We start from the raw sequence: 20,946 nt of genomic DNA, 5'->3' as shown, positions 1-20,946 counted from the left end.
TCAGTGTGAGCAAATGCTACAGTGAGTTGTGTGTTTTTGTTTCTCTTCAGTTTCCCTGGGTCTTGTGCGACTACACCTCTACTGTTCTGGATCTGGAGGACCCTGCAGTGTTCAGGGATTTATCCAAACCCATCGGTGTGGTCAACCCACGTCATGCACAGAATGTCAGAGAGAAGTAAGTGGGTCTTGAAGCAGTTCCTGTGTTACCACCTGAATCGATAATATAAATAATTTGTTGACATATTTTTCTTTATTCTTTAGATATGAGAGCTTTGAGGACCCAACGGGCACCATTGACAAATTCCACTATGGCACACACTACTCTAATGCAGCAGGAGTCATGCACTACATGATCCGCATGGAGCCATTCACCACCCTGCATATCCAGCTACAGAGTGGAAAGTGGGTGGGAGTGCTGACTAGTTCAGGAGTTTCTTGAGTTTCCTGGTATCTTGTTTTCTCACACAGGTCTTTGTTGCCACTGTTTAGGTTTGACTGCTCTGACAGACAGTTCCACTCGGTGGCAGCAGCCTGGCAGGCTCGCATGGAGAGTCCAGCTGATGTCAAAGAGCTCATCCCAGAGTTCTTTTACTTCCCAGAATTCCTGCAGAATATGAACGGTAAAGAGTGCCCATATATATATATTTTGTCAAATAAATGCTTAAAGATGAAAAATATTAACTCATAGCTGCTCCATGACTGTTATAGGCTTCGACCTAGGCCAGTTACAGATATCTCAGGAGCCTGTGACAGATGTTGTGCTGCCTCGCTGGGCGACATCAAGGGAAGACTTTATCAGAAAACACAAGAAAGCCCTGGTGAGTCTACACAAACATCCTGTGTCTCTAAAACTTACTCATGCATTTTCTTGTGAGAATATTTTGTTAAGGAAACTGCTAAAGAACGTAATTTCTTTTATCTTAAACTGTAGGAGTCTGAGTACGTGTCCAATCACCTCCATGAGTGGATTGACCTGATCTTTGGTTATAAGCAGAGAGGCGAAGAGGCAGTGAATGCCCTCAATGTCTTCTACTACTGTACTTATGAGGGTAAGGCTAGAATAAAGAACAGGAAAAAAAGAGGAAACTTCACTCAGCATTAATTGTTATTCTGTTTTCTTGGTTGTGGCTCTTTCTTACAGTTTTCTTGACCTCTGTGCAGGTGCAGTAGATCTGGATGCAATAGCCAATGAGAATGAGCGCAAGGCCTTGGAGGGCATCATCAGCAACTTTGGACAGACACCTTGTCAGCTCCTTAAGGTACACTCAAAATATTTCACAGCTTTTTTCAAGATAAATAATAATCTGACTTTTTGTTTAAAAAAAAAGCAGCAGTGTTATAACACATTTGTGTCCAATCAGGAGCCTCATCCGCCTCGCATGTCAGCTGAGAACGCATCAAGGCGGCAGGCCCGTCTGGACACTCTCCCCCTGAATATCTTTGAACATATCCAAAAACTCCGGCCATTTAAGGAGGTACGGCCTAAAATCTTTTTAAACTCATTCCTCAACTCAAATAATGAATATTAAGTCATGTTTGTGTATGTGTATGTGTTTATTCGTGTGTGCCTCAGGTGGTAAGTGATGGCTTTCCTGTGGTCCAAGCTGTGGTACCAAAGACACAGACCCGCTCCATCACCCAGGGCTCAGATATACTGGTAAGGACCAAATTCATAACTAAACCCAGGCAGTAGCAACAGTAAGACATTTGTGTTAGATAGTAGAGAAAAGGCTGGTGTAACTTTTGCATTAAGATGATTTTTCCTCTGTAGGTGACCGTCAGTTCCAACGGGTTGATAGGGACACACAACTGGCTGCCGTACGACAAAAACATCGCCAACTACTTCACCTTCTCTAAAGACCCCACGATGAATAATCCTAAGTGAGTGCCTTAACAAATAATACACCCATGGAAACTCCATTTTCTAGGGAGAAAAGTGTTCGTAAATTACACGTAATAATGTCCTGATAAGGGCCCAATTGCAGGACTCTAGAGGCAGGTGTGGCAAGCAGTAAAAGAGCTCTATTTAAAAGCTGATGGCAGAAGAAATCACACTACCCTGCTATTTTTTTCTTTTCTGAGAAGATCCTCTGAAGTACAGGATCCTTATCTGACTCTACAGAAATGGTGACAAGATTACTTTGGGTACTTTGTGCTTAAATTTAAATGTTTTGCACTCATTGCAGCATTTCCCAGGATAAAGAAAATTCCTGATAGCTGGATGGAAGCACAACATCTGTCTGTCCTCGTCCGTGATGATTCAGAGTTCCTTTTAATTTGTTGAAATTTGCTTTACTGGATCTTATTTTCAGCTTATCGTTTCCATGGATCAGGAAGCAGGAAATAAATAACGATAAAAACCATTTGAACATTTTCTTTCACACAGGTTGTAATCTGCAGAAGTCGTGACAGTTTTATGGCACATTATAAATCGTCCACATTTAGACCACAGCTTGCTCTTGTTGTTTGTTTCGAAGTCGCTTTGATCTTTTCCAATCCCGCTTTGTGTCCCAGAACTCAGCGTTTCTTGAGCGGACCTTTCGCTCCTGGGGTCGACATCAGCGCTCAGGTGCTGGTCGTGTCTAATGATGGTCGCCTGCTGTTCAGCGGGGGACACTGGGATTGCAGTCTCCGCGTCACCCAGCTGGCGAAAGGCAAGCTGGTTGGAAGGATCTGCCGGCACGTTGGTGAGTTCTGATGGTTATCTGTCTTAAAGGAATATTTGTATTTTGCATTGTTGCGCATTTATCTGTGTTTCTGTGTGTTCTTCGAAGACGTTGTTACTTGCTTGGCTCTGGATCTCTGTGGCATCTACCTCATCTCTGGTTCAAGGGACACATCCTGTATAGTGTGGCAGGTTCTACAGCAGGTGATCATCTTTATGCTTAGCCTCACTCACATGCAGCAGTTGTAAATTGCACTAAGAAGCAGCTGTGCTCAAAATGAAGCCTTCACGCAAAGAGTCTCTCTTTTTTTTTTTTTTTTTGTCATTCAGGGTGGTTTCTCCAGCAGCTTGTCTCCCCGGCCAGTACAGATTCTCTGTGGGCATGACCAGGAGGTAACCTGTGTGGCCATCAGCACTGAACTGGACATGGCTGTCTCAGGATCAAAGGTCAGAGATGTAAAACGTGGACGTGTTAAAGATGAAATAAAAGTACTTATGCTACTATTTAAGAGAGAAATTTAAAGATGTTATGCCAGCGATTTTTTTTAAAAAGTATCTCATTATTAAATGATCTAGATCTGTTTCACACATGAAGTCCAGGCAACGTTCAGAAAATCAAGCCAGGCTGTGGCCCAGTGTTGATCTTTTGCACATGTAGCATACAACAGAAGATAGTATGCTTCAGATGTGTTCTCCCTTCTGGAAATACTCCGTTTTTTTGATTAGAGTGCACAGAAGGCATCCTGCCAAGCTGCCCCTCAAACTTTTATATAAATAAATAGCATCAAATCCTCAGGGGGCAAACAGAAAATTCAGGTCTGCAATTCTTAGCTCTTATTACAGGAACTTAAACTTGACTTCTTACGCCAAGAGTTGTCACCTCGCAGCATGACAAGATGACAGGTTTAAGCTTGAAGTGCTGTTGGATCTTTAATGAAGCTCTGCTTGTGCTTCCTGTGTGCCAGGATGGAACTGTGATAGTGCACACAGTCCGACGAGGCCAGTTCTTGCGAACATTGCGGCCACCTAACGAAAGCTGCATACCCGCCCAAATCTCCGGGCTACAGGTGGGAATGGAAGGCCACATTGTGGTACAGACGTCTCTGGAGGAACGCTCCAACAAGAAGGCACGTCCAGTAAACATATATTTTCTAATGCATTCGAATGTACGGCTCCTTTTTTCTTTCCGCTTATGTCACTATCCAAATGTTGCTTATTCCTGCAGGGCAAGTACTCCATTCATGTTTACTCAGTGAACGGCTGTCTGCTGTCTTCTTTCACCATGGAGGAGCAGGTGACTGCACTCCACCTGGTGTCTGAATATGTCATCCTGGGAACTATTCAAGGCAACCTCCACATTCGGGACTTATACAGGTAAAGAGATGAAGAACACGGTGCAATGTTAATTTAAAGGCTGCTAATTTATAGCATTTGCACAAAACTTCAGAGCAAAAAAATGTTTGGTTCTAACTCTTCCCTCTTTTGCAGCCTGGATGCTTTGGTGACACCCCTGGCCTTGAGGGTCACTGTGAGGAGTGTGTCTGTCACCAAAGAGTGCAGCCACATCCTAGTGGGACTAGAAGACGGGAAGTTAATTGTGGTGGGGGCTGGGAAACCAGAGGAGGTGAGAAGCAGGAGTGGTAACTGTCAGATGTGAGAGAGTGGGGGTGTGGGAAGGAGGCTCTTGTATGCTAAATATTTGCTGAAAACAAGGTTTTTCTTATGATAATCGAGCCTTTTTAGAAGTGAAGATTAACGTGCTGGCCCTCCTCCTTTCAGGTTCGCTCAGGACAATTCTCCCGTCGTCTGTGGGGCTCCACGCGCCGCATCTCTCAGGTGTCGTCAGGTGAAACCGAGTACAATCCCACAGAGAATGCTGGCAAATGAGACGAGCGACAGTCGGGAGGAACCCTGAGGACTCTGTAGGATGCATCGTCACACGCTCGCGAGACTCAACAAGGCCTCCTGTCCTTTACAAACTGTAAAGAATAGTAAACTATGCTCTCCAGCCAGCCACTTGTCTCTCTGAGAGAGCAACTATACACTGAGCACTTTCTACTCTTAAATGGTTTTATATTTTATTGCATATTTCATTGATGGTTACACTGTTTTTAATCAGCATCATTCCAAAGAGTGGCCTTGTTTTGTGTATGGAGAAGAGCTCCGTGTTTGCGGTTGTGGACTGCTGTCGAACTGTATGTGCTCTGAGTCATATTTCAGGGGACTGACTCACTCTGATCCACATTCAGCCTCAGACGCAAAGACGAGTCGTGCTGTGAACTCCCCGGGCTCCATGTTTTTCTCCTTTATTGTCGGAGACACGGCTACAATCCCTGTACTGTTGAATGTCCCAAAGCCATTCTTTGGCAATGGCAACTTCTTAAAACTCCTGAAAACTTGAAAAAAAAACTACAGTAGATGTTGCTTGAGATTCCCAAATTGCAATACTGGTAATACCACAAAAGGTCAGATTTTGTAAAGAAAGACACGGGGTAACAAGGCTAGTATACTTAATGCCGTTTTATAATGTTTAGTGGTTGAAAGATCCTTATCCTAGCACCAGAAATACACCAGGATACCACATTTTATAATCTCTGCATTCCTTAAGGCTCTAGGTAATGTAAGACTGTTACAATTAAAGCAATAACTGCTTTAATGGTCAAGTATGTGAAGTATATTCGTTTTTTTAACTATGTGGAGTTTGGATGCAATGAACCTCAAATGCAGGGCCCTCTGTTGCCTTATTCATGATAGCGTTAAGGCTTTTATAAATTCTTCTGGAATGGTTTTGTTGCTACTCTGTTCACCATATGACTGTATTCCTGTTATATTTGAGCTCAAAAGTGCCTTTTTCATCTAAGGCCTTGTATAAACACTGAATCTAAAATCACTATATGTCAGATTTGTTGTCCCTGCTGATCCATTTTGAACACACTTTTCTACTCCACTGTGACTCAGACGTGGATTCGATGAACTGTTGACTGTGCTGGTATTGTAAAACCACTTATGAAGTACTGAGAACATCTGAAACATGTGTGTAGAAAGTCTGTCAGTGAGTTTTAGAGGAATTCACTTCCTGCCAGCTTTTTTTTTTTTCCTTTTTCTTTTTTCTTTCTTTCTTTTTTTGTAATACTGCGGTTGGAACAAAGTCGATGTTTTGCAGTGTCATTAATGGGAGAAAGACAAAGGGAACTATCTGGGTGAAAGCAATACCCATAATATGTTGCACACATAAAATGACTAGTTGTCAGAGATTCTCTGAATAAATGCATAAGAAATGTAAAGGAAACTATATTTGAAATGAAATGTTTACTCCTCATTTCAACCTTTTTCTCCACTGTTTGATTCAATGGGTTCAGACTGTCTAAAAATCATATTTACACAGCAGTAAGATAAGGATAAATGTATAAGCTGTGCATTGCTGAGACAGTCTGTGAATAAAACACGTCTTGCAAATACTGATATTATGACGTTTTGCTCTAACCAGGGCGAATGCATTATTTCACACAACTATGCAGTAACTCTCAGAGACTTTGAATTCATCAGTTTTAGATGTACGTCTTTGCAGTCATTGCAGTCCCGATCCTCCATCTAAAGCACTTTTGAGTCGTGCTGTATTTTACGTATTTTAATTTTGGTGTTGAAATCATTCGGATTCAAAGTGATCCGTAAGAAACGCCATGCGTGTTGCAGTTGGACTTGATCCATTTCTCTTTCCCACTGTTATTAAGTGGTGGCATTGCTCTAGTAAAAGAAACGTCCAGCTCCTTGTAACTTTAAAGACATTATTGTTTCTGTTTGCTCTCAGTGTGAGAAGTTGTATTGCTCCTTCCCGATGCTTACTTTCAATCGTCTTATTTTCAGTGAACCAACAGCCCTGTTACCTGAGGTTGATCAGATGATAGGGCTGAAAAATGAGCTCTGATTGTGCGTGTGTGTGTGTGTTTGTATATGTGTGTGTGTGTGTGTGTGTGTGAACCCCAGGAGGAAGGAAACTGATCTGCTGCCACAATGTAGCTCATCCAGCTCCTCCATAATCCCAGCCTTGCATGCATCTGTGATGTTAACCCTAAAAGAGTTGAAAAGGTCACAGCAAGCAAGAGCGCATTTACTTCAAGTGACTTTGATCTCCTGGTGGGCCGAACATCCTGTCAGCCTCCCCATAAACGCCTCTATGAGGTACAATTCAGTAGGGTTGGGAGGGGGGAGGTGGGTGGTAAAACTGACCTGTGGACCTCCAGTCAAATACAAACCACAGCACAGTGAATAAGGGAAGTGTAGTAGGAGGGTGCAGTTGCTCTGATGTGGTCCCTCTGACAATGGAGGGAGGGATTAACACCTCGCTCCCAGTTGCTGCCAGCATCTCCGTCTGACCTCTCCAGACCTGAGGGCAGGCAGAGGGGATTGATTTCATGATATGCTGCAATTTTGGTGTTGTTCAAGATGTTCCTGCCAAGAACCGCAACAACTCTCAAATAGTCCTCGCTCAAACGACCTCAGATCCCAACCCCCGCGTCCTCCTCCTCTTCTTTTTTTTCCTCCACTGGTCCATTTCACCTTGGCCTGTGGAGAAGAACTTCATTTTCTTTCCTTTTTATAGCTTCCTTATCATTCCCAGTCATGTATAACTACAAACAAACTCTGATAAGCAGTTTGTGCTCCTACAGCCAGATAATGCAGACAAGTGAAGGGGGAAGACACTGATGAAGACTGTTTATTTTTCTGATTTATGATAAAACTTGCTTTGAAGGATGGTTACTGAATCCTAAAAAAAAAAAAACCCAACTTTTTTTCTTTAGTTCCAGTAAGATAATCTTATTGGAACCTGTTCCCCATAAAAATAAACTTTTAGGCTTGTTTTCATAGTGAGGCAGATTTGTCTGCTGTAACTACAAACTCATTTATATTATTTATTTTTAAATCAGTCTTGAAATAAACTTTATTTTTCTTCGTATTGCGTTATTTAACAATGCATGTATTTTTAAGAGCGCTTATTTGATTCACACTCTCATAGTGCCTCAATTATAAACTCATAGAAGATAAAAAAATCTACTTGATTTTGCAGGGCAATAGTAGCTCTACGTTGTGGTGGTTTACACATTCACCTAACAAACTAAAGTTCCTTGGTTGAAGGAGACGCAGATCCCGAAGTTTGAGTCAGGCAGGGCATCCGGCGTAATTTCTTTTTTTTTAAACTTAAACAAACATGCAGCCGAAAGTAGATTTAATAGGGTGAAAAAAGAAAAGAAAAGACGTGTTTAAAATATAGACTCAAAACTAAAAAAGAATTCCTCAGGCAGATTGAGGTTTTTGCAGTGCGGAGACTTTGTCAGTTGTTATGAATGAACGCAAAGGAGATCCCTGCTTGTCTCAAATATTTTTTGGCATTTTATCAGAGGAGGAACATCCTCAGTCTCCTCTTATCTCTCGGCAGGCTTTGAAGTGCAAGTAGTATTGTGTCTGAGAGATCTTTCCATTTGTTTGCCTCTGAAGTCTCCGGGCCCCCTGCGATGCGCTCTCTAGAATTTACAAGGTGTGTAATTTAGCCTGGATTGGTTTTCTAATCTTTTGAATTACTTGAGATCAAACATGTACTTCTTCTTAAGGGCGCTTGTTTGATTCGCATGCCCTCTTTTGTTTCTGATAACAACTGATCACAGCTCTTTGCGAGCATCCCTGTAGGGCCTAACGCAGTAAAACGTGATCGGTAAAGTCCTGCTTTTACGCATTTTTCACTAGGATTACTCAGCTTCAGATTTAAAAAAAAGTATCCAACAATGCAACACATTTCATATCTGCATGTAAAGTCTTATTTTGTTGGCTAACTGACAAAAAGAGCAGACAGATAAATACAGGAGAGGCAATAATTACAATAAAATTTTGGAAAAAATTAATAAATATCAGTACAAACTATCTGAACAGTCTAGTCTATAAACTAATACCTTTATCCCATTTATTAACAAGACTGTTTATGTATTAATGTCCCATTATTGTGTTTAATACTGGAAACTTTGGGGTTGCTCTTTTTAAGCTAGTGCACTGAGCCTGTAGACACGTAACATTAGATACATAACATTGACACACAGTCGATAACAATGACGGTTACCTTTACTTTTCTCCCTTCCTGTATCGTCTGTACTTGTTACCGAGCTCCGGGATGCAGCCAATCACGAAGCCGCACTGAAAGCCGAGTCGATGGGAGGAGAAAAGGCTCCTGAGAACTCGCAGCAGATTCATCTGTTGCAAAGCTGCAGGAGTGTGGCAGTTGGTGCGTCCTCTGAGCTGAGACAGAAGAAACTTTGTTTTAAGGTAACATTGAGGAATGCACTGACACAGACGCATCGGGCTGCAGCGCTACGCGGAGAAGACCGAAGGATTATACACATTTTAAAACTGCTTCCTCACGCGTAAAAACCCTCATCTGGTTACTGGACTATGATCGAATTCTCCTTTCTGTGGAACCAGCGCGTTTTAGGACAAGTTGGTGTATTTAACTAGACTCGGGGAACTTGAGGTTTTGGCATTTTTCATGCCATTGTTGGAGGCTGCAGAGTGAAAACACTGTTCTGTGGACGATTTTGAGACGCCCCTGTGTGTGTCGAAGCCAAAGAGGATTTTGGAGCTGAAGACATGAAACCGTTTGTCGTATGCGCATTTCTGCTGTTAAAAGTAAGCTACAGTTTATTGCACGCTTTACCACCACATGAGCTAAAGTCAGATTTTCACTTTGACGTGTTTTATAAGGCGTTTCTTACTTATTCCACACTCGTGGCTTTACATCAGGGGTCTGTTTAAACTTGAGTAAACTTAATCCAGCTCAGTTTGCACCATTGCTCCCAAAGGAAATCTGTTTCACAACACAGAACCGTACTTCGTCAGGGCTGTCACACGACACATGTTGGTGAATATAAGCGTCAGAGGTGATAATAGAGTAAAATTAGTGCGTCTTTGAAAGGCTCTCTTGACAAAACTGGAATCGAACCGTGGTAAACATATTTCTCAGATGCACATGCTAAGACGAAGCCTACTGAAGACCTCCTTGGCACTATTTCTTCCTCTTCTTGTGTGTGTGTTTTTTTATTTATTTATTTATTGCAATCTCATTGTTTTCCCACGAAACTTCGCATTTTGAGCCCATCACACCGGCTACAATGAACCAAACACATAAAACAGGAACAAAACCCAGGAGCACACCATTTATCAAGATTAAGCAGCCACATTTAAATCAATGGTGTATGATTTAAAGACAGATTATAGTTTCGGTGGTGTTTGATAGCATGCCATTAAGCCAGGATCAGGGTGCAAAGAAAACCTCTACCTCACAGTTGCAGACAATAATTTGACACTCATCTACCTGAAAAAGCCCATGGGGCTTGTAGTCCTGTCTAGACATGCTTTTTAAGAGTCAGAGCACTTTTGTTAGATCAAAGTGGTTAGATAAGGCTTTAGTTCTAAAAAAGATAGGTATCTCTTTATAATTATAATATCAGTAGGATTAATTTGTGGAATTTAAGATGCTTTTCATTTGGGAAAAACACAAAAGGAATCTTTTGTTTCCAAAAATAATTGTTTCATTAGTCACTATATGATTCAGTGTGGAAGTTGGGTGTTTTTCTACTACCTTAACTCTTTCTACAACACATTTTCCATTTAGTTTACTGTACGCGTTGATACATTTGTTGCTAGTGGCAGTTCCTGGTGAAAATGTGGCCTAGTCTATTACTACTGCTGGGGTCTGGATATGTGGAGCAAGGCAATTATCATCATTTTCTCCCAGTTTGTGGTGTTTGTGTGTGTGTGCATGCAAGGGGGTAGTTTAGTGTGTTCCCACCCTAATTTGAATTTCCACAGAGTAGGCAGACTTCAGGATCATTTAGTACTTTTAATTACCTCATTTACTTTGGTGAGAGTTGAAAACCGTTAGATGAATAGTTGGTGTATCTGCGCGCGCTGTCTCGTTTGATTTAGGATCACGGTTGTGGTGGAACCCTGTGTCCTTTAATTTGTCCCTCATGCTGCCTGCATACTGCACCAATAGCAGGAATGGGCACAGATGTGCTGCTCAGACAGGTTTCCCCTCTCAGCCTGGGCTGACTCTGCTGAAAGACCTCTCACTGTTGTTGCCACAGCCGGATTGTGAAATATCATGGGTCAGCATCTTCACAGGCGAAGAGCAATCTTTTCATGTTTATTTTCACACAGATTAGATTAACAGTGGAAACTCACATCCGCAGGCTTTAAAAGGGAGCTCACTTCAGAAAATGTTTCAGGCAGAGAGGCGGCTGAAATGAATTGTGTATGTGTGTTTGTGTGTGAGATCCCCGATGACTGAGTGACTCCAGCAGCCGTGGAGTTGAGAGCCCCATTGAAAGCTGTGCTCCTTGGTGGTCCGTCTGTTCTCACTGGGGAATCCCTTTAGATTGCAGCTTCTTACCTTGATGGAAAAAGCAACTGCAGCTTGGTTCCCCTCAGACTTTATAACCCCCCAGTACAACAGATAAGACCCAGAGGACTCTGAGGGAAATTAAACTTTGCTTGAAAAGTGAACATAATGACAAGGTATGACGTTGTAGCCACACAAGCTGTAGCAAGATGATTAACAAGAGCCAATAATTAAATGGAATCAAGTTATATACATGTTTAGAAAGCAAAGCGTGTCAATTTATGTGGCACGAAACTAAAAATAACAGTTTTTGCCTTCTGAGTTTACAAGCAACAAATAATTTAGATCTTTTTTTCTGTTATTATGTCTCCTTTCTAGACTTAAACAGGAAACTCATCATTGTCCTGTAAAAGTATAATTTACTCCTCTTAGTACTTAAAGTTCAATTTACCCTTAATGAGTACTATTTAATTTACAATGAGTAGGTATTTATTCCTGTAAGGAGTAGATGTCAGTTCCCGCTGGTTTCCAGTGTGGCATGAATTAAATCTTTCATTGTATACTGGAGACCAATGGGTTAAGCGCCAAGCATTTGCCGGCGCCTGCTCTCCGTACAGTTGGCCCCCCAGCCAAGTTTAACGAGTTACACCAACCAGACCCACACCAGACGTTATAAAATGCTACAAATTGAAGCTCGAGGTCAACACCCCCCCCCCCCCCCCCACACACACACACACACACACACCAAAAAAATGCCAAAAAACAAAACAGAGCCACTGTCACTAAATATTTACCAAAGGATAGATTAAGAGGCCAAAAGGTTATTAAGCACTTCATCAGTCACATGGAGAGGGCAAACCAGGGTTACCAGGATACCTCTGTGCTACAAGTTATTGTGGTTATGACGCCAACTCAGATATCCTGATTCCTCCCTGCTGGATCCTACCACCCCAGTCTCCTAAATGCCTCTGTTCTGGGTTGTGTGGCTGGTGTTCAGATATCATCAGGCTCCTCTGTAAGCTGTGCGGTCAAACCGGCTGTTGTTTTTGGTACGAGTCGAGCACAGTTTCAAAGCCGATTCGCCTGTATCATCAGCACGGAACATTTTGGGTTTCGCGACTGGAGTCGCACCACTGTGTGTGTGTGTGTGTGTGTGTGTGTCCGTGCGTGAGTGTGTGGTTTTTATCTGGGGGGCTTTTGTTGGAGGCTACAGGTTCACACATGTCTCCTGAGTGTCTTGGCAGACTTCAGAAACAAAGAGAGACATCATTGAGGTTGTTTAGCTGTTACTTTTTTCCTTTGCAGGAGGTTAGTTGTTAGACATCTGTTTGCTCTTGTCAGGCCCCAGGCGGAGTAGGTCAATCTCCCTTAAATATGTGTGCATGTTTAAGATGCCGTTGCATAGGGCCTGGAGAAGGGCGTGTTAGTGAAATACTGACCTTCACAGACACACCTGCGGGGCTTTGTGACTTCAAAGCGCTCCTCTTACCCAAACGGACACTCTCATGCTGAGCAGCCTTGGTTAACTGACACTCTTGCCTGGGGCCATCTCCTTTATTCCCAGTCACCGCCACAACCAGTATAGTTAATTCACACAGAGAGCGCTCATTCACACAGAATTTAGAATGAGTGGAGAGGCAGAAACTCAGATTTTTTCTTTTTTCTTTTACTTCTTTCACGCTCCTTTTCTGGTTGTTTTACTTCCCCCTTTATGTTTCATTCTTTTCAATGACCTAAAGCCATGTGATTAAATCCAGCAACTCCTGTCAGGCACCCTCGCTCCCTGCACAAGCTGTTAGGAATGTCTGATCTATTCGTCATGTCATAACTCAAGCTGGGACCTCCATTACCCACTTGCAGATAAGGATTAAGAGCACTTATGGGTGAAAACCAAGGCAGATCGAAAGATAAAAACAAGGCGGGTTTGGGGTGTGTGTGTGTGTGGGGGGGGCATTTACAGTTTATCTTCTTTGCTGCTTCTTCAATCGTGCAGTCCTAAAACTTTATATCCAAAAATGGCCCAAACGTATGATTTGTTGCCTTAAAAAAAAACCAGTAGGGGTATCTTATTTTTCTTACTGTGTCACTTTTGCTGTAGGTTACTCTTGGAAATGCCTGTGCCAGCGGTAAGTTCACTGAATCAGGGGAGTGTTGCAGTCTGTGCCCTCCTGGGTTTGAAGTGAAGGTAGAATGTGGGAAAAAGGACACCACATGTGCACCGTGCCCAGAGGGTAAGCACTTATAATCTAATGTTACTACTCTGATTCAGCGTGTTTCAAGTGCCTCATCATTTTCTTCACCCAGTTTGACGCAGAGTTTGTAATCTTTCCCATAGGCAGATTTTCCTCATCTGAAGACCTTGGCTCTTGCCTTCCATGTGCTAGGTGTCCACACAGTATTCCCACTTTCTCTCCATGCTCTGCCACTCAAAACACACAGTGTGAATGTGACAAAGGCTACTTCTTTTTGAGCTCGTACAGCTCGTGCGCACCTTGCTCCAAATGCAATCCTGGTGAGGGGCTTGTACGGCAGTGTGGCTCTATGGGAGACACTGTGTGCGCCACCTGCGGCCCTGGAACCTTCTCGGAGGCGGTTCGTCCCACAGGTCCCTGTCAGCCTTGCGCTCGGTGCTCTGAAAATGAGGTGGAGATCCGGTCCTGCCTGCCCCAATCTGACACACTCTGCATGGGTGAGCTTTATCAAAGATTTAGACTCGGTAAATAAAATGCATAAAGGGACAGGGAAAGAAAAACTCCCTTTTAACAAGAATAAACCAAGAACCATGAATATTCATGGGGGAGGCTTTTATCAGCTGTAAAAGTTATTAAAATAAATTATATTAAAAATAAATTACCCAGTGGGTTGATTGGGGTCTTGATTTTATAACTGGCTGATAATTGGAAAATACAGAATAATGAGAGCTTTATCCTTTAAAGATCTGATGCAGGCAATAGTGCATAAAAAAGATGAAAGAGAGAGCTGAAGGGAAGGGGGAGACAAGCAGCGGAAGAGTCTCTGAAAAAATGAGGACATGTGGTCAACATCTGCATCTACGCTTCACTTTGTAACACTGTGAATTGGGAAACATGAGTTGTGAAAAAGAGCCCACTTAAGTGCTGTAGTCCAATTGATATGAGCTTGACAGGTCTTTAGGTTAACTGTCTCAAAAACCTGAAGGTCAAGCGAGGCTGCTGACCCTGACAGCAAGTCTGCTCGCTCCCAAATGGCTACACCCGCTCTCCAGGAGTTAGGTCATCTGTGCACACCGTGGGTCCATAAGTCATGACTTTTTGACCCCTCGTGGGTCAGCACAGTACGATATACTGTTTGATCCCAAAATAGGCAGACGGCAGGAGGGAGAATCAGGCTGGAAACGGGGGCAATGAAAGGTCTGAAAACCTCAGGGGAGTGGGATAGCTGAGGCTATCATTACATCTGGTCCTAATTTATGGTGTGCAAATGTGTTCTGACGTGCAAAATGTGCACATGCAATGCTCCTCACTGTGGCGCATGTCCATCTCCTAATCTTCACAGAGAAGAAGCTGCACATTCTCTCTCGCCCCGGTCAAACCGATGCTCCTCGGTGGCCCGGCGTAACGGAGGACGGGAAGACCAGTCCTGCTCCTGGAACGACTGATTTAACCACACAGGAAGAGAGCGGCAACAGCAACATTCTTGTATATGTGTCTGTTCTGGCTGCTGTGGTGCTGGGTTTGCTTATTTATGTGGCTTATAAATGGTAGGTTTTCACTGAAGAAGGGTCCTTATTTTGAAATGTGCATAAGAATCTGTACATATTCCCCCAGTGATTAAAAATAGGACCTAATGGGTAATTAACTATCATTGTTTTTACTGTGGTCTTCACAGCTGGAGGTCATGCAAACAGAAGAAGGCGCTCTCTAAGGCCCATGCAGCAGAGTTGGGAACATCTCCAGAAGGAGAGAAGCTTCAGAGCGACAGTGGTGTATTTCTGGATTCTTACAGCCTACAGGACAACCAGCCCAGCAAAGGTATGATAGCCACAGACGCTATGAAACTAAATTAAACTGATTTCAAATGATTCAAGCTTTCTAAAAATGCTGCTAAAACATCTAGCAGCTCCCCGAGAACAGTGGATACAAAAAAAAACCAACCTTTCCACCCATCGCGGGTTTTTGGGATGTCAAATAAATAATTTCAGAGCTTTTTCCATCTTTAATATGACGAATAACCTCTGCAATTCAAATGAGAAGCAAACTGCTTAATGTGTAGTGTGTTTGTATAAGAGTGCACACCCTCATATAACTGAGGATTAACCAAAATCAACCGATTTTGTTAAACTAATCTGGTCACGGCAAAAAGGGCCACTGAGAGTTTACAAATTGTCAAATTGCTGAAAGGTATCAGTCAGGAGAAGGGTACAACAGAATCCCCAAGGTATTAAATATACCATTGAGCACAATGGAGACAGTCATCAACGAGTGGAAATAATATGGCACAACAGTGACTTTATCAAGAACTGGACACCCCTCAAAAAATGATGAAGAGATAACAAGAAAACTGGTCGGGGAGGCTGCCAAGAGGCCTTAAAGGAGCTGCAGGAAGTTCTGGCAAGATCTGGTTGTGTACTGCATGTGACAACAATCTTCATATTCTTCATATGTCTGTGCTATGTGGTAGGGTGGCAACACAGAAGCCTTTTCTTGCAGAGAAAAATACCCAAGCCTTGCTAGTTTTCCAGAACAAAATACATCCGGTCTTCCTAAAAGCATGTGGGAAAATGACAAGACTTGGAATTACAGCAAAAAAGTCCAAAGTTATGCACATCACCAAAAGAGCACAATAGCTACGCTGAAGCATGGCAGCAGCAGCATCATGCTTCAGCTGGAATGTCATCTTTCATCACAACAATGACCCGTAGCATACATCCAGATCAACAAAAGAATTACTTCAGCAGGGGAAGATTAAAATTTTGGACGTGCCCGACATCTATAAACACACCAGGAAATCTGTGGGCGGACGTGAAGACAGCTGTGCACAGGAGACAACGCGAGGGAGGGTGAAGACGTGTCACGCTGATAGAGTTCTACCTAAAAAGACTAGATGGTGTTTTAAAATAAGAAGTCACTGAAGCAAAGTATTAGGTTAAGGGTGTGCATATTTATGCAACCAGGTTGACAGTTTTAAAGTTTTTAAGTAACAATAACAATGCTTGACTTTAATGATGAGAAGAAGGCCAAAGGGTAATGTTTATTGTTGTTTCTCCCACGCTTTTGGAATTTTAGTTCATTCCTCGTGACCAAACACTTTCAGCTCACGCTGCTTTCTTTAAAAGCCTGAAAAGTATTTTCAGTGCCTCTAAATGAGAAGTGAGGACATTTCAGGAACCAGTCCTAACTTGGAAATACGCCGAGGAATGATTTCTTGCTGGAAAGTCGAGCGATTACAGTTTATCCACTCAGCGCATTGTGTTATTCTTTTAAATGACGTGGTGCCTCAGACAATCCAAGACATCAGTCATATGTTATTATCTCAGCTGTTGTTTTTAAACATCTGATTCTTCTCGGCGAAACCTTTCTTCCATGCCCAGGGACGTTTGCTGCTTTACCGATGAGTTTTTAAAGTTATGCATGATGCCGCCTGCCGTGTCTCTTGGAAGTTGACGTGCCGTGAAAATCCCTTTTAAATCACGTGTGTTTGGTCTAACCTCCTCTGTTTTTGAGACAACTCCATGAGCTTTGCCGCGTTTATTGGTTAGCTTGGAAACTTCCACAGGAGGAATTTCATTTTCAAGTTCATCCATTATTACTATTTTATTATAATAAAATGCAACTGTATTTTGCAGGGGTTAATTTAAGAAAAGCGATTTGATTGAATATATATGAAAGCAAGTTCAAAAAGTTATATTATAACCATAGCTCCGTTTTATATAAGCTTGTCTGCAGACTGATGTCTTGCAGACAAGCCATGTATTGCATTGTGGCTTTCAGAAACTAACACTAAAACTAAACAAAGTCTCTTTGTTTGGATGAAATCTCTGTATCACCTTTAAGTTTTCAGTGTTTTCCACAACAACTGTAAACTTCCTAATTTTGCAATAATTAACTTGGTATTTCTAAAAGGACACAATTATTCTAGCGCCCATGTTTGTGGTATTATTTATAGCTTTTGATAATATACTGTAAGCACTGCTACTGCTTTTCGGACAGATGTGGTAACTTTGGTTGGATTTTGTTTTCACAGGTAACATGAGAGACAAGCAGGACAGCCGTCTTTACACGAACCTACCTCCACAAAGACAGGAAGAGGTGGAGCGCCTCCTGCAAGAAGGAAGCGGCCGAGGCTGGAGGCACCTTGGTGCGGCGCTGGGTTATGAGCCTGAACAGCTGGATCTGTTCGAGCGGGGAGAGGCCCCGGCCCACACACTCCTCTCTAACTGGGCCCAGAAAGAAGGCTCCACTCTGGGACTGCTGTGCTCTGCAGTGGCCCGCATCGAGAGGCCCGACATAGTAACAGCTCTTAACTGTCCCGTGCAGGGGGTGTCTGTGGTCTGACAACTTCTCGACCCTACGTGTGAAATTCAGAGACTCAGGTGAAAAACTCTGACATGATGAGAGGTACTCTGATATCACCACCTCTGCCACTGATGGGTTTTTAATCTCTTTTTTTTTTTTTTTACCTTCTGAACCTTTACTCCAGTTTATGTCACCACTTGATTGTACATTGCTCTAACTGCATGACTGATTCTCCTGTTAATGTGTCCTATCAACACATAAGCAGGACGCTAACGGTATAAACTGTTGTATATCTCATCACTGCAACTGATGCTACCAGTGAGAGAACAACCTGATCATCTGGGATGACGTGGAAAGATCTCCTCTCACACAACAATAAGAGCATTTACAGTGTTGTTTATACGCGCACACTACTATGTCTTGTAAATATTTAGTTAGTGGCAGGAAGCGAAATAACATGTTTACATGTTGCATGAGTTTTATTATTCAGAGACATCATAAATTAGATCCATCCCTATGTAAAAAAACTCCAAATATATATTCACATATATGTATCCCGCCCCACGTTGTTGTACAAATGCACACAGGTTACGTCATCATGTTTTTAGTATGGCTAGCCTTTTTGTTATGACTCACAACTGAAGCAACCACTATGGTACAGCTGATTTTGGCATGTTTTTTGCCTGTCCAGTATAATGTGGCTTTTCCTAAAGGGGATCATTTGTGCGGGTTTAATGGGCATGTGGTCTGATTTCTTCAGGAGAACACCAAGGTCATATCTCTGTAATTGTCCCCATTATTGCTTGTAGTTTATATTTTTTATAAGAACACTTTTATCTTGTATGTAGATAGGAACTGCTCACTAGGTTGTTTGTTAAAAGTTATTGCCTATTCTGTTGGGTTTTTTTTAATCTTTTTTTTTTTCTGCTGCAGCCACAAAGTAGCTGTGGTCATTTACACTGAGGAAATATCAAGCACCGTCAGATTCTGCTAAACAACTTTCTTAGCGCTTTCTGTCATCATTCAAGTCATCATTTAATTGTAAACGCTTTAAATGTTAAGGGGTTGGTAAAGTCCTGGATTAAAGTGGAAATTTGTGAAGATGCAGATGGAATTTTCCATTTTAAAATGTAGAAAAAGTTCTCAACATTAATCCTTGTGTTCAGCTTGACACCTTGTTTTTGTATTTATTTTAACACCACTTCAAGTCAGAAAGTAAATAAAACCTATGAGATATCTGTGGTGGCCTAGTTGTCATTTAACAAATACCCTTACAGCCACTTTGTTAGGTATAACTGTTTAGTAAGTAAGTTTAGTGAAAAAGTATCTAATCAGCCAATTTCATAAAATGCTGATTTGCTGGGATTTTAATCACAGAGTTCAGAGACTGGTCTAAAAGGAGAAAATATCTAGTGAGCGACAGTTTTCTGGGCGAAAACGCCTCGTTTGATGTCAGAGGTCAGAGGAGAATGGCCAGACTGCTTTCAGCTGACAGGAAGGCAACAGTAACAAGATAACCGCTCATTACAACCAAGGTATGCAGAAGAGCATCTCTGAATCCACAACATGTTGAACCTTGCTAGAGCTGCAGAAGGCTTCTCCAGTCAGCTAAGAACAGGAAACTGAGCTCTGAAGGTAAAATGAGGTCCATTCCAGTACTCACTACCTGTAACTAATGAATTGGCAAGCAAGTCTAACTTTGATGTTTAACTTCTTTTGCTTTTTGTGGAATTACTAATCAAGTGTAGCATTATACAGACGATAAAACATCAGTCTTTATGCTGCAGATCTGCTACAATCAGCCTGGGGAACTTGCACCTTTTATTTAGTTTCTCGAGGCTAAGCGATTATTTACAAACTCGTTAAAAACAAAAAAAAAGAAGCAGAATTACAATTTAAAGTTACAATCAGAACAAATGTTAATAAGTTTTAAAAGGGCCTTAAACATGAAGCACAGAAATGAAGAACAGATGAAATATGTAAAAGTGATGATAAAAGAGCTCAGCTGACAAGAGATTCGACAGGCCTCATTAGTTTCACACAGTATAGTTTAATTTTCATCTTTTTGTCATCTTCCCAAAGGCCCAAACAGTTCTGGCATTGTTTATGTAATAATGATACAGTGTTTTATGACAGTCTAGTGAAAGGCAACAGTGAACAGTTGTATTTGCACCAAATGAAAAGTCTTTTTTTTAGGTTTACAGAAATAAGACATTTATTGCTAAAGAACCACAGTCCCATAAACCTACGTCTATCATCTTTAGTCAAAGTATAAAACTCATCTGATGGGTTAGAGTAACAAAGTTTGGACATGGAATAAACTACTTCTCTTCAAGGGATTTAGTGTATGAGGACGTTTCCTGTCCAAAACCCTGAGGGGAAATCATTTAAGAGGTATTTAATAATTTGAGGGCAAAACCAAAATAATCTTAAATCTTCTGGAGGAGCAGTTTTCTGTTTCTCACCGAGACACCATCTCTCATTCCTCCTCCCCTTCTGCCGTGAACTCGGATCTGTTAATGATCTCTTTGCCTACAGTCCTAAGTGGGAGCAGGCATCGTGCATGGCCTAGAGCAGCGTTACATGCCGTCACACACTCCAGAAGGGACTGCTTAACTGCGGTCTGGAGCACACTGGCATGAGGCTGCGGAATGTGCATACACTGGAAAGGGGGTGGGGTGGGGTTGGGACCCAGAAGAGAGAGGGGAAGCACAGCAGCGCCTCTTTCTACTCCTCACAGCTCTCCATATTTAGAGCACACTGAATGTATCTAATGAAGGCAGTCCATACTTTTTTCCCCTTTTAGCGGGGCCGAACATCTGGCTCAGTGCTGTGCGAAAGTGCCGTAGTGGCATTCGTGCCATGTGCACCCTTTATTAGAGGCGGGAGCAGATCTAAAAATGGGATTGGGTGTGCGCGACGCTGTTAATCATGAAGCACAAGGCAGTCACATTTGCTTAGAGATATTCTGGTCTATTTAATTGATGCTCAAACGAACCTAACTGAACTGCACCGCAGGAAAAAAAATTGATGTGATTTTACAAAAAAAGTTTATTATCTTTAAAATGTTTTTACACTCGGTATGACAATGTGCTTACACAATACTTACAGTAGAGTTGGGTGAAATTTAATTTGTACATAGAAAAATAATAATTAAAAAAAAGAAACACCACCAACAATAACAACTAAAAAACAAAAACACATGAACATCTCCCTGGCCACTTCATTAAAATAAATTGGCTGTGAGTCAGTGGGCTCCTAAGTTTCACTGACTGATATGGGAACTGCATCAGGAGGACTAAGCTGGTGAGGATGGGTGGGCTCACTGTGCTCCATCACCCTACTCTCCTGCATACAGCTTTGGTAATTTTACACAATATTTACACTTTTAATCACCAAATCAT

At 42.1% G+C, this 20,946-nt stretch overlaps 2 protein-coding genes across 3 annotated transcripts in view; both read left to right on the top strand.

Annotated features, from left to right (window-relative positions):
* The window catches only part of nbeal2 (neurobeachin-like 2), a 32,374-nt gene extending 26,485 nt beyond the window's left edge, over positions 1-5,889 (top strand). For both annotated transcript variants that reach the window (XM_085366597.1, XM_085366596.1), the window contains exons 40-55: positions 51-175; positions 262-402; positions 490-620; positions 709-818; positions 932-1,049; positions 1,162-1,259; positions 1,362-1,475; positions 1,574-1,657; positions 1,772-1,881; positions 2,515-2,687; positions 2,775-2,869; positions 2,996-3,112; positions 3,631-3,792; positions 3,891-4,039; positions 4,154-4,289; positions 4,445-5,889. In XM_085366597.1, the coding sequence (XP_085222723.1) occupies positions 51-175; positions 262-402; positions 490-620; positions 709-818; positions 932-1,049; positions 1,162-1,259; positions 1,362-1,475; positions 1,574-1,657; positions 1,772-1,881; positions 2,515-2,687; positions 2,775-2,869; positions 2,996-3,112; positions 3,631-3,792; positions 3,891-4,039; positions 4,154-4,289; positions 4,445-4,552 (1,971 nt within the window). In that variant the 3' untranslated portion in view covers positions 4,553-5,889. The remainder of the gene's footprint in view (positions 1-50; positions 176-261; positions 403-489; positions 621-708; positions 819-931; positions 1,050-1,161; positions 1,260-1,361; positions 1,476-1,573; positions 1,658-1,771; positions 1,882-2,514; positions 2,688-2,774; positions 2,870-2,995; positions 3,113-3,630; positions 3,793-3,890; positions 4,040-4,153; positions 4,290-4,444) is intronic.
* Positions 5,890-9,282: 3,393 nt separating this feature from the next.
* nradd (neurotrophin receptor associated death domain) lies at positions 9,283-18,049 on the top strand. The gene is made up of 6 exons (XM_085365732.1): positions 9,283-9,334; positions 13,147-13,279; positions 13,384-13,737; positions 14,583-14,787; positions 14,916-15,058; positions 17,271-18,049. The coding sequence occupies exons 1-6, from the start codon at positions 9,296-9,298 to the stop codon at positions 17,579-17,581; spliced, it is 1,185 nt and encodes a 394-aa protein (XP_085221858.1). The 5' UTR covers positions 9,283-9,295; the 3' UTR covers positions 17,582-18,049.
* The last annotated feature ends 2,897 nt before the right edge of the window (positions 18,050-20,946 follow it).

The sequence above is a fragment of the Diplotaxodon limnothrissa genome, linkage group LG11 (genome assembly GCF_057381915.1).
Source record: "Diplotaxodon limnothrissa isolate DT_005_m linkage group LG11, D_limnothrissa_male_GT1.1, whole genome shotgun sequence".
Classification (NCBI taxonomy): Eukaryota; Metazoa; Chordata; class Actinopteri; order Cichliformes; family Cichlidae; genus Diplotaxodon; species Diplotaxodon limnothrissa.
The sequence above is the reverse complement of the archived record's forward strand: the minus strand, read 5'-3'. Positions and strand labels throughout refer to the sequence as shown.